At 37.9% G+C, this 14,664-nt stretch overlaps 9 protein-coding genes across 9 annotated transcripts; 5 read left to right on the top strand and 4 right to left on the bottom strand.

The window, feature by feature from the left end:
- Positions 1–921: 921 nt before the first annotated feature.
- Positions 922–3,105, top strand: PRCAT00003963001 (uncharacterized protein; the record flags this gene model as incomplete). The annotated part of the gene is made up of 1 exon (XM_062953927.1): positions 922–3,105. One exon carries the CDS (start codon positions 922–924, stop codon positions 3,103–3,105), a length of 2,184 nt encoding a protein of 727 aa, XP_062810681.1.
- Positions 3,106–3,209: 104 nt separating this feature from the next.
- On the bottom strand, positions 3,210–4,817 carry PRCAT00003962001 (uncharacterized protein; the record flags this gene model as incomplete). Its single annotated transcript, XM_062953926.1, has 1 exon — positions 3,210–4,817. The coding sequence occupies one exon, from the start codon at positions 4,815–4,817 to the stop codon at positions 3,210–3,212; it is 1,608 nt and encodes a 535-aa protein (XP_062810680.1).
- A 357-nt stretch (positions 4,818–5,174) lies between these two features.
- Positions 5,175–6,191, bottom strand: PRCAT00003961001 (ketopantoate reductase family protein; the record flags this gene model as incomplete). Its single annotated transcript, XM_062953925.1, has 1 exon — positions 5,175–6,191. The coding sequence occupies one exon, from the start codon at positions 6,189–6,191 to the stop codon at positions 5,175–5,177; it is 1,017 nt and encodes a 338-aa protein (XP_062810679.1).
- A 163-nt stretch (positions 6,192–6,354) lies between these two features.
- On the top strand, positions 6,355–6,543 carry PRCAT00003960001 (uncharacterized protein; the record flags this gene model as incomplete). Its single annotated transcript, XM_062953924.1, has 1 exon — positions 6,355–6,543. The coding sequence occupies one exon, from the start codon at positions 6,355–6,357 to the stop codon at positions 6,541–6,543; it is 189 nt and encodes a 62-aa protein (XP_062810678.1).
- Positions 6,544–6,663: 120 nt separating this feature from the next.
- PRCAT00003959001 (uncharacterized protein) lies at positions 6,664–8,217 on the top strand (the record flags this gene model as incomplete). Its single annotated transcript, XM_062953923.1, has 1 exon — positions 6,664–8,217. The coding sequence occupies one exon, from the start codon at positions 6,664–6,666 to the stop codon at positions 8,215–8,217; it is 1,554 nt and encodes a 517-aa protein (XP_062810677.1).
- Positions 8,218–8,520: 303 nt separating this feature from the next.
- On the bottom strand, positions 8,521–8,898 carry PRCAT00003958001 (RidA family protein; the record flags this gene model as incomplete). The annotated part of the gene is made up of 1 exon (XM_062953922.1): positions 8,521–8,898. The coding sequence occupies one exon, from the start codon at positions 8,896–8,898 to the stop codon at positions 8,521–8,523; it is 378 nt and encodes a 125-aa protein (XP_062810676.1).
- A 277-nt stretch (positions 8,899–9,175) lies between these two features.
- On the top strand, positions 9,176–10,561 carry PRCAT00003957001 (aminotransferase family protein; the record flags this gene model as incomplete). The annotated part of the gene is made up of 1 exon (XM_062953920.1): positions 9,176–10,561. The coding sequence occupies one exon, from the start codon at positions 9,176–9,178 to the stop codon at positions 10,559–10,561; it is 1,386 nt and encodes a 461-aa protein (XP_062810675.1).
- A 105-nt stretch (positions 10,562–10,666) lies between these two features.
- On the bottom strand, positions 10,667–12,037 carry PRCAT00003956001 (uncharacterized protein; the record flags this gene model as incomplete). Its single annotated transcript, XM_062953919.1, has 1 exon — positions 10,667–12,037. The coding sequence occupies one exon, from the start codon at positions 12,035–12,037 to the stop codon at positions 10,667–10,669; it is 1,371 nt and encodes a 456-aa protein (XP_062810674.1).
- Positions 12,038–12,412: 375 nt separating this feature from the next.
- Positions 12,413–14,146, top strand: PRCAT00003955001 (FMN-dependent alpha-hydroxy acid dehydrogenase family protein; the record flags this gene model as incomplete). Its single annotated transcript, XM_062953918.1, has 1 exon — positions 12,413–14,146. One exon carries the CDS (start codon positions 12,413–12,415, stop codon positions 14,144–14,146), a length of 1,734 nt encoding a protein of 577 aa, XP_062810673.1.
- Between the last annotated feature and the right edge of the window lie 518 nt (positions 14,147–14,664).

Below are 14,664 nucleotides of genomic sequence, written 5' to 3'. Positions count from 1 at the left end.
AAATTAAGAACAACCCTAATGCAGCAGTCGAGAACCAATTGATAAATGATCATCCATGTTCCACCAGGTGCTCTTCTTATTTAGATAAAAAACAGTCTACAGATAACTTTCCCTTCCTGGTAGCCTCACGAGGGCAACGAGGACCCTGTAGTTGCCATTAACAACAAAATACTTTGTACTTGAACCTGAAATTGGTTGATATTGGATAAATGAGATTTAGATCTTCGTCTGTGAAAGCGAAGAAGGTGACGACATCTCCTTCAACTATCCACTCGATCAACAGAGAAAAGGTACTTGAATAGTCACTTTGAATATCATTCACTTCGTCATCCTTTACTTTGTTCCAATAGTCCTATTCCTATAATAATCAAACTTGCAAATTTAAAGCTTGAGGCAAAATCAATTTATTGTTCTCTTAAAAGTAGACATAGGTCTAACATTAGGAAGACAAGCAAGCATGCGTTTACCCACATTCTGTTTTTTTGCCTCACTAACACATATGCTTACTTGTTCTTATCATTCAATTTGAGATAGCTTTCAAGACAAATCAAAAACCACCAAAGAAGGGTACTTTTTTTATTATCACATTGAAAGACAGATTCAGATAGAGTTATACCGAACCTTATTTTCGATGCTTGGTAATAGAATTAATAATACGAAAATTCATAAGAGCTTAAAAATGAGCTCAATGAATAGAGTTTTCCTTCCTATTTTCGCTTGATAAAGTTCAATTGTAAACAACCTTCTGTTTTATCTGGTAAATTCGTCATGTCTGGCGATGTAAGATAGAAAAGAACCTTTTGGGACAAGTATTTTATCGTGTATCTCTCAAAAAATAACTGGAACGCATAATCTAAGAAGGATGCAAGAGGGAGTCCATGTTCTATATTGTCACCTTTACAAATTGCTTTTACGCATAGAATGAAAAAAAGGGTTCCTGGGCATTTACGGAAGAAGGCCCTTTTCAGTTGTGATCGGTGTAGATTGAAGAAAAGAGCATGTAAGCGGGAGACAAATGGCAACTCAAAAGCTACAGATGTTGATCTAAGCGTTCCTTGCACTGGATGTGCCAATAGAGGACTTGAATGCAAAACCACTTTACCTCGAAAGAGACGCAGCCATGTTACAGACAAAACTTTAGGCTTGCATTATAAATATTTGTACGCAATCGCTCAAGCGATGCTTCCCAATGTAGATATCAACAATATGGACTATTTGAGGAAAGTTGGCAGCGACATGGGTATAACAATGCCCTCTTTTCTGAAAAAAGGGACTGAAAATGATGAGGAGCTTGCTGATATAGGTCGGTTGATTTCACCAAATTCCGAAAACACTTACTCGAGGTCGCATGAGGAGATTTTTGAAGGCGATAAATTTATATTGGATAATCATGGCGTCTCACATTATGTTGGCCCTATGGGTACAGCTGCGCTATTGGCTAGTACGAGTTCTTTCATGATGGATTCAAACGAAATGTCAACCCTTTTTGCGCTGGAATTTCAAAAAGTATACGAGAGTGACGCAATTGTTAGCTCCACGGCATATTCGAATAGCGATTCGATAAATTCGAAGATTGACCCAACTTCTGATACACCATATGTTCCAGGTTTGCACAAGTCATTTTGTAACACATATAAAGAGGTTTTTTTTGAAAAGCTATATATCTATTATCCTTGTATGAGAAGAGAGCGCTTCGAAGACCTATACGAAAAATTTTGGCACGAAACAGGAGAGTGCAAATATCACGCAGCTGAATTGACTTTAGACCAGATTTGTTGTATCTATGCGGTACTTGTATTAGGATATTGCTATCACAGGCAGTTTTTCTCCTCAGGTTTAGACGATCCTATCATACCACAGCTTCTTAAGAGAATAGTATCGTCAATATCATCCTTGATCCTTTTGCCCACATTAGATGGCATTCTGTCATTATTACTATTGGCCATTTACTATGGCAAGAATAAGAAACGAGAATGTTCATATTTATTATTAGAGATATCTTGCAAGCAAGCTTTGGCAATTGGATTAAGTCGTCAATCAATGATTGAGTGTATTGCTGATGAAAATGTCAAGGATCAAATGAAAAGATTATGGTGGGTTTTATTTCTTCAAGAGGTTAAAATGTGTAAACTTCTTGGTCGGGTATCCTCGGTGTCCTTACAGGAAGTGAATGTCGATTATCCATCGTTTGAGCTGGAGAATGAGGTAGGTGCAATGTTTTTATGTTCAATTAAATTGATTCGTGTTGTTCACCAATTCCCTGAAATTGCGTCCTCTACTTTTGAAGAAAATACTATCAAAACTACTTGCTCTATCATTGACCACGTAGAGAAGTCATTGCTAAAGTGGTACGTTGACTTCGAAAAATGCTTCACAAATGTAAGCAAAAGACAGTCAATTTCTTTCAGATTTCGATTGATGTTAGAGTATCATTACTATCATATTTATCTTTTGTTCGCTTCAATAGTGCATTTATGTGAGAAGAAGACAGCCGTGGAAAAAAAGGTTATCGATCTTGCTGCAAGATGCGTTCACTCTGGTATCAAAATCAGCGAAATTCTTATCGAAGGGGATGCTTACACAATACTCAATTCTTTCTGGAGCCCCCATGCAAATTATGCTTTCCTTTCGACTTTATGTCTCTCCAGAGTATTCATATGGATGCAAAACGTTGGCATAACGTCCTTGAATTATGATAATATTCATATATCGAAGGAGGATATTCAAAAGTCAATGATTTCAGTTAGGGAATATAACAAAGGACATATATTTAGATGGACAGGGTCAAGTGTTAAATTAAGCAAATACACCGAAGTATTGCTAAAGAACTTCAAGTTTATCATAGACAAATCACCTGTGGGAAACTCCGAAATCGGATATGACGCTATCGGTGCTGGTATAGTCAATTCAGAAGCTGAAACAGCAAATCCAGCCAACTCCTCTGCATCACTTGGAATGGCCCCTGTTTCACCGACGACAAGGTGGGATGTCTCGAATGTTAGTAATAGTACTCAACGTATACTAAATCAAAATGAGTTGGCTGATTTTACGTTGGAAAAATTAGAGGGAAGCATGTTTTTTGCGAATGATGTCATGGGTTTGTAAATTGAAATACTTCAGAAATATTAGCTATTAACTAATGGACTATTTAATGATTTCTATCTGCATTTGTCATCTAACTGGCGAAGGCTTCACTTTACCCTATCTACTCACTTTTCTTGAGACTCAGGAATTATTACTTCAATCTCAACTGCTTTATCTAGTTCGCCACTGATAGTGAATTTCTGATCTTTAACGAAAAATGAAAGGAGAAGACATAAGCCGGTCAAGGGAATCCACATAGCAAAAATGTTTTTCATTGATTTCATTAGCAAAACTTTTAAGATAAGCTTTTCATTTTCACTGAACAAGCTCAAATTAGGTCTTGCATAAGCATTGTTGAGTATTTCCAACTTGATGTGTTTTGGTAAGGAATCGTGCAGATCAACGCCATTTATTAGCGTGCTAGTGTAGATTAAGGAACTCATTGCAACACCCACTGAATTGCCTAATGCTCTTAAAACATTTCTTACGCTTAATGCTATTGCTCTATTTTCCTTAGAGGAGTTGGCTTGGACAGCCAAAATTGTTGGTTGAAAAGTGCAGCCAATTGCAATTCCTAGGATCAGTAAATATACTCCAAGCTTGGCCATAGAACTTTCAATTTGAAGGGTAAACATTAACCCGTTCACTAGCGTCCAAAGGAAGAAGCCACACCAAATAACGTAATTATATCCATCAAAGTATCGGATCAAATGGCCAGTTACAGTTGAGATTAGGGTGGTTGAAATGTTGGTTATAGCCAAATACCCACAAGTTGTCATGAGGGGCAATTCTCGTATTAATTCCAAGTAGAAAGGCATATAGTAAAGAACTGATGCCCATACGATACCATAGAGAAAAGCTTGAAGTAACAAGTTTGAAAGAACTAGGCTTTGGAATAGATTGAGAGGAATCATAGGTAATCTAGCAATTTTCCATTCAACCAATAAAAAAATCACCAAAAGAGTGAAACCCACACAAAACATCGAAATTACGATCGGACTATTCCACTGGTAAATGCTTCCACCACCGTTAATAGGAATCAATATCAATATTAAAGACGAAGCAGCAATGAAAGATCCTAAAATATCAAGATTTTTTACAATCTCCATTTTTGAAAAAGGTGAAGATGCTGTGGGCAATATTAAAAAGTTCAAGAAGCATACAAGCAAGATCGAAGGGCACATGAAAAAGTAGAAAGATCTCCAGGTCTTCTCTGTGTGAACAATAAACCCACTCATTATGAATGGCCCAAGAGCCAAGCCGAGACTGATGGACGAACCTAATATTCCTTGGAACAAACCTCTTCTCTCTAAAGCAACCACATCACTTAATGTAATAATTGGTATCGAGTTTAAACCTCCATTGCCTATTCCTGCTAACCCTCTCAAGATGAAGAACTGATAGTCCTTCTTAACGAAGCCAGCTGCTAGGTCACAGAAGGCCAAAATTACTCCGCTGCCAACTAGAACATACTTTCGACCGAAGATATCACACAATCTTCCAGTCCATACTGTGAAAATGGCGTTAGACATCAATAAAGCAGTTCCTGCCCACTGAATAGTTCTCTCTGCTTTCAAGTCTTTGGATATGTATGGTGATGCAATTGTCACTGAGATCGAGTCAACCATGTTCAAGAAACAACAAAAGGCTAGCGTTATGGCAATGGGTATCAACTTGTTTAATGGAAGCACTTTCTCGTGTCTATCTAGCTTCGATTCTAAATGGTTTTTCATGATATATTGAGGTTCAAGGGGCTTCTATTTGCTGAAGTTGAACATCATGTACAGCGAGTTCTTTGCCTTTTTGTTAATTAACCCAGATCTATTTTTCAGTGTAACTCTCTTATCTCCATCCATATACTCTTCATTGCGTTGGAAATCTGCGGATTTTCGAATGCCACTTTCCGCAATGTTGATTTTTTGAAATAGAAAATAACGACGAGCAGAAAGTGATTGCAGGTGGCAATAACATGATCCGCACTGTTCGTTACCCGAAGATTGGCACTAGGGTTTATTTCGATGTCATGAATACATTTTGTGGGTTAAAAGTGTGATAACTGGAAAATGTAAATTTATTACTATATTTATATTCTAAGTATAATATTTCAAATTCGGAGGTCTTTGCTCTGATACCGAGATATAACCCTTTTGTTCTTTAATTGTCATTTGTTTGAGCTTCAACAAAGCATATAGCACTTTCAATATGGGAGCCTCTACTTGTAAATCGTCTGCTACCTTGATGACGTTGCCTAAAATGACTTCCAATTCTACGGGATTGCCCTTTCGGACGTCATCAAGCATTGAAGGCACAAAATAAATTCCATCATCTCCGTGACCAACAACATTAACGACATCTTCAGGCAATTCACAGCCATCAGCCTTGGCGATTGCAACGACTTCTTTCATTGCCGGAATTGAGATTTCATCCAAGCCGCCCCATAACTGAAGTCTACCTGTATCTACATTGGTCAAAGCACAAACAGTATTTAAGGACGCATTATAGACCAATTTTCTATATCTGTACCATCTTTCATCGGGAAAGTACTCGGGATCATTTTTCTCATTTTTGTAGATTGAAATAAAGGCCTTTGTACTTCTTTCTTGCAAATCTTCAGGGAGACCAGGATTGTTGAAGTAACTGATCTTAGCCCTGTCATGTTGCGCATGTTTAATAAAGCCATTTTTATTGTGAGAACCACAATGAGATACCCCAGAGATAATAACGTTCTTGGGATATTTCTCATATAATGGTTTACCGATATCAAAACCATTTTGCATCAAAACTATTGCCGTCTTTCCGGCTGTTACCACTGGCTCAATCAAATCCTCGACTTTGATTATATCTGCAATATTTTTTGTTGCAACAACCACAAAATCGTACTCAATTTCACTCGTGGCTGCTTCGTCTACCGTTTGATATAAGTGTTTAGGTTTCCAGCTATCAATCGCACCGTAATCAACAGAATCAATCCGAAATCCCTCATCTTTAACTTTCTGGTAGTCACTTCTCACAACTAAACTCAACTCAGATGTACCATTAATATAGATTCCGTAAGCTACAACAGCACCAATGCCTCCAGTACCGATCAACAAAGTTTGAAGAGCCATTTTATGTTTCACGAAACTTGAAATTATGAGAAAGGAATTACAATCTATGACTGAGATAGCAGAGATACCGAAGCTTATAAGAAGACCTAAAAAAGCTTAGGGTGTGCGGAAATAGTTGAGAAAAATCCGCAGTTTTACGAGATTGAGTCTTAAATCGAAAATAATGTCGAGCGATAAGATGTGTCACCGTTTGGAAATGAGCGCGCAACTTCTTATCAGTCTTTTTTATTTTTGGGTGGATTTTGGGCTATTGTTTTCCGCAAAAGATCTTCAATATGATGTTGTGAAAAATTGTGATATCTATATATTGAGAGCTGATTTGGCTGGTCAGCAGTTACTCATGAGAATATAATTTTACTTCAAGGTCTATACTTTACATCGTTCTTTCTACGAGATTCGTCTTCAGAAAGACTTTTACTAATTGAAAGACAATATATATTGATCATCCTAATATTTACTTGCTAAACATAATATGGAAAATAAGACTGCTGATAGTCTGAGCCTAGAGAACAACTCTGAGGTGCAGCAAAAGAACGGCGAAGTGTTGATCACAGTGTTATCAACGAATGGACGAGAAATACCAGTCTCAAGCGAAGGAGTTGACTTAGCGTACGAATATGCCCAAAAAAATGATAATGCAACCTTTGATCCGAAGATTGAAAAGCAATTAGTGAGGAAAATTGATTGGATGGTTTTACCATTGATTGTAGGTTTAATGGCGTGTCAATTTTTGGATAAGACCACAATATCATATGCTTCAATTATGGGTATAAGAACCGATTTGAACATGGTTGATGGGCAAATGTACTCTTGGGTTGGTTCTTCATTTTATTTTGGATATTTGGTGTTCCAGCCACCAGCAAACAGAATATTACAGAAATTTCCAATTGTGAAAACTTTAGGAGTGGTGGTTATTTTATGGGGTATTATCTTGTGCTGCCACAGTGCTTGTCGTACAGCTCCTGAACTTCTAGTTGTTCGTGTATTACTAGGTTGCTGTGAAGCATTTATGTTTCCAGCATATATTCTACTTACTGCTCAGTGGTATAAAAAGGATGAGAACTTCTTGAGATCTAGTATTTACATTGGATTTCAAGGGTTAGGGAGTATTTTTGGTTCAAGTTTGAGTTATGGATTATATATTCGTTCTGATGAGTATTCGATACCTTCTTGGAAAATTTTATTCATTGTGACTGGTGTCATCACAATTCTTTTAGGTGCCATATCTTTAATTCATTTGCCAAACACTGCGTTGGATGCATGGTTCTTGAATGATGAGCAAAAGAGTTGTGCCGTGGAACGTATTAGAACGTCTCATCAAGGTTTTGGAAATTCGAAATTTAAATTTAGTCAATTGAAGGAAACCCTCTTGGATATTAGAGCCTATTTGGTGTTTATTTATGCAATGTCTTACTGCATTCCCAATGGTGGTTTTGGAAACTTTAGTTCAATTCTTTTAAGTGAAGATTTTGGTTTTTCTACTGGAGATGCTTTATTAATGGGCATGTGCGGCGGTGCAATTGACATGTTGACAGCCCTAATCGCCTGGGTCGGACCTATGATCTGTAAGAGCAACTTAATTATTTGTCTTGTAGTAAACTCAATCTGTCTTGTGGGTACTTGCTTATTAGCTTTCAGTCATGATAGGGGTGCTAAATTATTTGGATATCTAAGTTTTTACTTAGCGACTGTAGTCCTTGCAGGAATGTCTTCGTATAACTCAATCAATTTTGCCGGAACTACAAAAAAAAGCATAATTAATATCTTTTATTTCGTGGGCTACTGTGCTGGTAACATCGTTGGACCTCAAACTTATCGAAGCCAACAGGCACCACAGTATATTGGAGCTAAAGTTGCAATGGTTGTTGCGTTTATAGCCGGGAACTTATCAATTGCTGCGTTATACCTCATGGGCTTGAGAGAAAACCACAAACGTGACAAAGTACAAGCTAGTCAGCCTACAGAAAAAAATGACTTCCTCGATCTCACTGATAAGGAGAATATTAATTTTAGATATACATTATGAATTTAGACCTTCAGAAATAGCGAATACTTGAATGTAAATTTTATAACCCAAATATACTTTGTTACTAAATCAAATTCATCTTGAGAGGAACTAGTTCTATCTATAGCATGATACATGTTTGCAGTTATTTATTACAGTAAAAGTTGGTTTTAATAACTCTAAATTTATTAAATAATACCTTGGAGTGCTACAGAATATTGTTCAAAGGAGAAAAAATACATATATTTCCAGTCTTCTATGTGGGGGTTACTAAGATATTCTGATACAGCTTTGCATCAGACTAAATAAGATTTAAAATCGACATCACTCAGCGCATATGGCGACGCAATCCAATTCAATTTTAATCTTGTCGTTGGGGAACTTAACACTAACGCAATACCTTGCTGGCTTACTGGTGAAATACTTTTGATAGATCTCATTCACCGTAGTACTGTATTTAATATCACTAATAAATAGAGACACCTTGATAACTTCTTCCAAAGAGGAGCCTGCAGCAGCGAGAGTCGTTTTCAAGTTTTCAATAGCTTGTATTGTCTGCTCTTGAATTGAATCTTTGTATGTATTATTTTCATAGTCAATTCCTACATTTCCAGAAGTGAAAACCATGCGGTTAAACTTGAATGCTGCGGAGCTCAAAGCGGTTGGTCTGTTAAGTTGCTCATTACTGATTGCGATGCTCATTTTTTTTAAACTGAATTTTGCTTTTTATAAGACATTATAAATCTTATAGGTAATATGGGAGCCCTTTTATGGTTTCGCTTCCATTATAGTCTTAAGTTTTTCAAAGTCATAAATAATGCGGAAATCGTACATCATATTTCCGCATCCTTTATCGCACGATCTCCACCCGCGGCATCATTAGGTGAATTTCCGCAACCCAATCGATGATGATTTAACAAAAGATAAGTACGATGTGCTTCTTGAGCAGCTGAAAATTACACTACAACGAACTGAATAAATGGGACATTTGCTTAGAAGATCACAGTTGACACCTGAATTATTGGTTGCAAAATATGCACTGGGACCATATATCAACACCGAGTCAGGGAGGAAGATCATAGACGCTTCTGGAGGTGCAGCTGTTGGCTCCGTGGGAGCTTCTACACCTGAAGTGGTGGCCGAAATTGTCGCCCAGTATTCGAAGATACAGTATGTTTCGCCTTCGATATTTACAAATGAGCCAGCTGAAAAGCTTGCAAATGAGATTATAACCGATAGGTACGACAGAATGGGCTATTCTAAAGTCATGTTTGTAAATTCAGGATCTGAGGCTAATGAAAGTGCCTACAAAATTGCCAGACAGCATTTTTTTGACAAGAATGAGACAGAAAGAGTCAATACCATCACCCGAGATATCGCTTATCATGGAAATACAGTGATTGCATTGCAGTTGTCAAGTATATCAACTAAGAAAGAGCCATTCGAAGACATCGTGCAATGTCAGAAATTTCATCAAGTAGAAGCACCTCATCCGTTTCACCGCAAACGAAAAGGCGAATCGGATATAGAATACCTGGAGAGATTGGCAGAGGAATTAGAATCAAAATTTCAGGAGTTGGGACCCTCTACAGTTATGGCTGTTTGGTTCGAGTCATTTTTAGGGACTACTGGAGGATGTGTTAGACCTCCAAAAGGTTACTTCGAAGCTGTGCGGAGCATTTGCAATAAATTCGGAGCCATATTTGTAGTTGACGAGGTTATATGTGGCTCTGGACGATGTGGAAAGCACTTCTTTGCTTGGGAGCATGAAATCGAGGAAAGTAATGGGAACGAAGATTATCTTAAGGTTCAGCCTGATTTAATTACCTTTGGAAAATCAATTTCTGGAGGGTATGCTCCCTTGTCAGGCATTGTGATTCATAAGAAGTTCTTTGACAAAGCAGAGACTACATCAAAAGTATTTAACTCCGGCCATACATTTCAATCTCACCCAGTATCCTGTGCTGCTGCCCTAGCAGTTCAAAGGTATATAAAGAGACACAATCTTTTGAATAATGTTGAAAAGATGGGCCAATACTTAGGAGAGCAGTTAAAGGAGCAAACAAGAGACTTGAAATGTGTTTTGGATGTTAGAGGAATCGGCTTCTTTTGGGCAGTTGAGTTAGTGAAAGACAAGAAAACAAGAGAACCTTTTCCATTAGATTACAATTTCGCCACTATAGCGTACAATTGTATATTGAATCATGGCGTAGCGGTTTATCCTGGAAGGGGCACCATCGATGGTCTCTATGGTTATAGCTTTATGGTCTCACCTGCGTTCACTTCTGATAAGGATTTGTTGGACAAAATCGTGAGTGCTATCAGAATGGGGCTTGAAGATGCCCTGGCCATGCAAGAGATGTGATTTATATGTTTTTTTTCTTTTTAATAAATGTGATATACTAGACAAAAGCTGGGGTTCTCAAAGTATATGAATTTTAAAATTTATACATCGCTAACTTAACCAATGTTATACAAAAATTTTTTCCGCTTCACATAACGAAAGCTTCAACTTTGATACTATATCGTCGATAGTTTTATCATCAACATTGTAATTCGGTGCTAACAAAATGTGATCTCCATTGATTCCATCGATAGTTCCATGACATGGCATCACTATGAGACCGTTCTTCATACATATAGCAGCAAGCTTGTCACAAAATCCCAATTCTGGATCAAAAGGAGTCCCCGAGGCCTTATCTTTCATGAACTCAATACACCAAAACATACCTTTACCTCTAATATCAGCTGCGATATTAGAGTCTCCTATATTATCTTTCAAGCTCTTTTCAAGTTTATTCGCCATTTCATTGATGTTTTTGTAAAGATTATTATCTTTGATATATTTCTGTACAGCATAACCTGCTGCACATGACATAGGATGGCCCTGATAAGTATGGCGACTCATAAAGGAACCACTTCCATTTTCGAGGCCCTCGACTATGTTTTTTTGAACTACAATACCAGATAAGGGAAGAATACCACTTCCAATTGACTTTCCAAAGGTCGAAATATGCGGGACAACTCTGCTCCAGTTATCTTCATCAGTCAATTGCTCCCAAGCGAAAAAAGAACCCAATCTTCCAGAGCCACACATAACCTCATCCATTATCAACAAAGCACCATACTTTTCACAGACTTCTTTTACCCCTTCAAAGTAGCCCTTAGGTGGCATGACACAGCCACATGACCCTCCACTCATGGTTTCTGCAATAAAGGCTAAAACACTGTCGGGACCAATCTCTTGAAATTTATCGTCAAGCTCCTTAATCAACCGAGCACAGTACTGTTCTTCGCTTTCATTCTTACCTTTGTAGTGAAAGCTGAAAGGAGTACCGACCTTATGAAACGTGGACTTATCGAACATGTCCTCATAATCCTTATTTCTGTACTTGTGCCCGCTCATTGACATTGTTCCAAGCGTATTTCCATGGTAAGATCTATCTCTGGAAATGATTTTCACCCTTTCTGGTTGGCCTATTTCCACAGCATACTGTCTCGCAAGTTTGCAGGCAGATTCATTGGCCTCCGATCCAGAATTATAAAAGCAGACTTTGTCTAATCCAATCTTTTCATATTTTGGATTGTCTAGCATGATCTGAGCTAACTTTTCGCCAGCATCTGAAGTAAAAATAGATGTATGAGCAAATTGCAATGATTTGAGCTGTTCAGCAACAGCATCAATTACAACCTGGTTCGAATGCCCAACGGCAGTAACAGCAGCGCCACCCACGGCATCTAAAACTTTAGATCCATCCTTGAGATAGATGTAAGATCCCTCTGATCTTGCAGCCAATGCTGGCTCAGTCTTTAAGTTTCGATGAAGTACCTTAGTTTGCATTTTGGAGAAATATAATCTCTTTGAATCACGAAAATGTGATCTTTAATATACAACCAGAAAGAGAGGTCGCCTGTTGTGACATCGTAAGTTGCCAATCTAGATAAGGCTTTCTTGAGAATTGATAATTCGCGGAACAGGGTGTTTCTATTTCCGCATTATTTAATAAAAGTCAATGGTTCATGAAATCTCGTGATCAGCCTTCCGCATTCGAAAAGTGCATTACCAGAAGTTCCTAGCGACTATTTTGACACAAATCCTTATCTGTTTGCGGAAATTCACTGACCTGCTTCCGCACTGGATATATATAACAAGAGAATATGAAATGTCAAAAATGAGGCCGTCTACGGTCCCGTCAGCATCAGCAGTGCTTGAAAAATGTTGATTTCAAGCTCAACAAGAGTCCTCACACAAAAAGCAAAGCATCATGCTATGTTGAAGACCACATCGTGGAGGTACTTATCAGGATCGTCCACACCCAAGCTCATCAAACGAGGAAGATATGTCGAATTATCAGTCGCATGCGTCATTGCAGGAATCACAGTTAATGAATACTTGAAATTTCGTTGTCAAAATACGGTTAAACTGGATTCGATAGAAAGTGCTCCACGGAAGATATCGACTTTGCAACTTTCAAAACATTGCCTACCAGAAGATCTTTGGGTTCGTATCGGGGACGCTATTTACGATTTGACAGACTTTATCTCCTGGCACCCTGGAGGGAAGGACATAATTATGCAGTTTGCTGGAAAAAGTGCAACTGATGCTTTTATGAAGCAACACAGCAAGAGATTCTTGGAAATGTTACCTCCAGAAGCGTACATAGGCAAAGTCGATCTTACTCAGCAGGAACTTGATCATGAAAGAATAGAAAGAAAGAATCTGTCGACGAAAAAATATGAATTAGAAAATAAAGTTGTTGTGGAGAACAAAAATGAAGAAGAAGCTTCGATCAATGCGAGTGTATTTGAAAAGCCCCCTTTAGAATTAATGTTCAATGTCAATGACTTTGAGGCGGTAGCCAAAAAGATTTTGCCTAGTGATATCTATATGTATTTTGCTACAGGCTCGGATGATGAAGCTACATTGCGAGAGTGCCATTTAGCCTATAGCAGGATCTTCTTCAAACCTAGGATTTTAAGAGATACGAATGACGTTGATACATCCGCCACACTAATTGGTACGAAAGCTTCGCTTCCCTTATATATTACTGCCTTTGCTGGGCAGTCTTACTTGGATGAAGACGCGGATATGGCTTTAGCGAAAGTAGCCAAGAAGAAGGGGATCAAATTCATGTACTCCAGACTAGGAGCTTATCCTGTGAAAGAGATGTCTACATTTTTTGGTAATACCCCATTCTGGTGCCAGGTTTGTGTCCATTATGGAGATCCTAAACTAAAGAGTGCCATAGAGGAGCTTAATAGATATGATAACATAGAAGGTATTTTCATCACCACAGATGCTGCTGCTGGTGGAAATCGAGAAAAAGATTTCAAAACCAGAGCTCAGGAAGCTTCAAGACCTGAATTGGCTAAATTTGCATCCCCTGTCAAGCCGTATCCGTCTATAACATGGGAAGATATAGTCGAAGTTAGAAAGCTCACCAACAAGGCGATAATCTTAAAAGGGGTTCAATCAGCAGAAGATGTGTTACTTGCAGCTGAAAAGGGCTTAGATGGGGTCGTAATAAGTAATCATGGAGGCAGGCAATTGGACTATTCACAACCTCCCCTCGAAACCTTAGCGGAAGCCATGCCCCTACTTCGTAAACAAGCTTACTACAATAAGGAAAAGTTTCAGGTATTCATAGATGGTGGTGTTAGAAGAGGAAGTGATATTTTGAAAGCAGTGGCCCTAGGAGCATCAGGTGTGGGCATGGGTAAAGGCTTTGCATTTGCAGTTGCAAGTTATGGTGAGAAAGGAGCAGAGAAGTTATACGACCAGTTAAATCTGGAGGTGATCCGAGATATGAAACTACTCGGGGTCAGTAACACCATGATGCTCAATCAAGGTTACCTAAATATGAAAGGATTCTACAATAGAGTTGGCAATTATGATGATTCTTACTTCAAAAACTATGAGGCTTTGCCGCTGCCATTTCCAGGAAGATAAGTCAATCGAATTGCAACCTTGAGTAATTTGCATCTGTTCTATAACAACAAATTGACTTTTAAACTCCTTTCGAAGTACTTTGAAATTTAAATAGAAACTAGAACATTGTACTTCAAAGAATTTTGAATAGCAAATTCCTTGATAGAAAACAAAATTAAAGCATATTTGTGTCTATATTTGATGAGACAGTGACTAAATGAGTGTCCTATTATGTACTCGCTTCTTCTTATTCGATTAGTCAAGTTGCTTCTTCTACTAATAATCCGACTACACTAAAATTTAAAAAACTTTCATTAAAATTTGAAAAAAATTATGTATTTTAAAAATGAAGACGTATCCTATCTAGGGCAAACAGAAATGGTCTGACTTCTAAGTTCAATGTAGTATATAGAAACGACAATCATGCGGCTTTATTGTCATAATTTATTCATATCATCCAACTATCTAGAACTTTAAGATATCTGAAATTAACGGCTGGTCCATGCATTCCAAGAGCAAGGTCTTTAAAATACCAGAAG

The sequence above is a fragment of the Priceomyces carsonii genome (assembly GCF_900007245.1).
Source record: "Priceomyces carsonii strain CBS4050 genome assembly, scaffold: Debaryomyces_carsonii_scaffold_4, whole genome shotgun sequence".
Lineage (NCBI taxonomy): Eukaryota > Fungi > Ascomycota > Pichiomycetes > Serinales > Debaryomycetaceae > Priceomyces > Priceomyces carsonii.
Note: the sequence above shows the minus strand (reverse complement) of the source record. Positions and strands in the feature narration are given on the sequence as shown.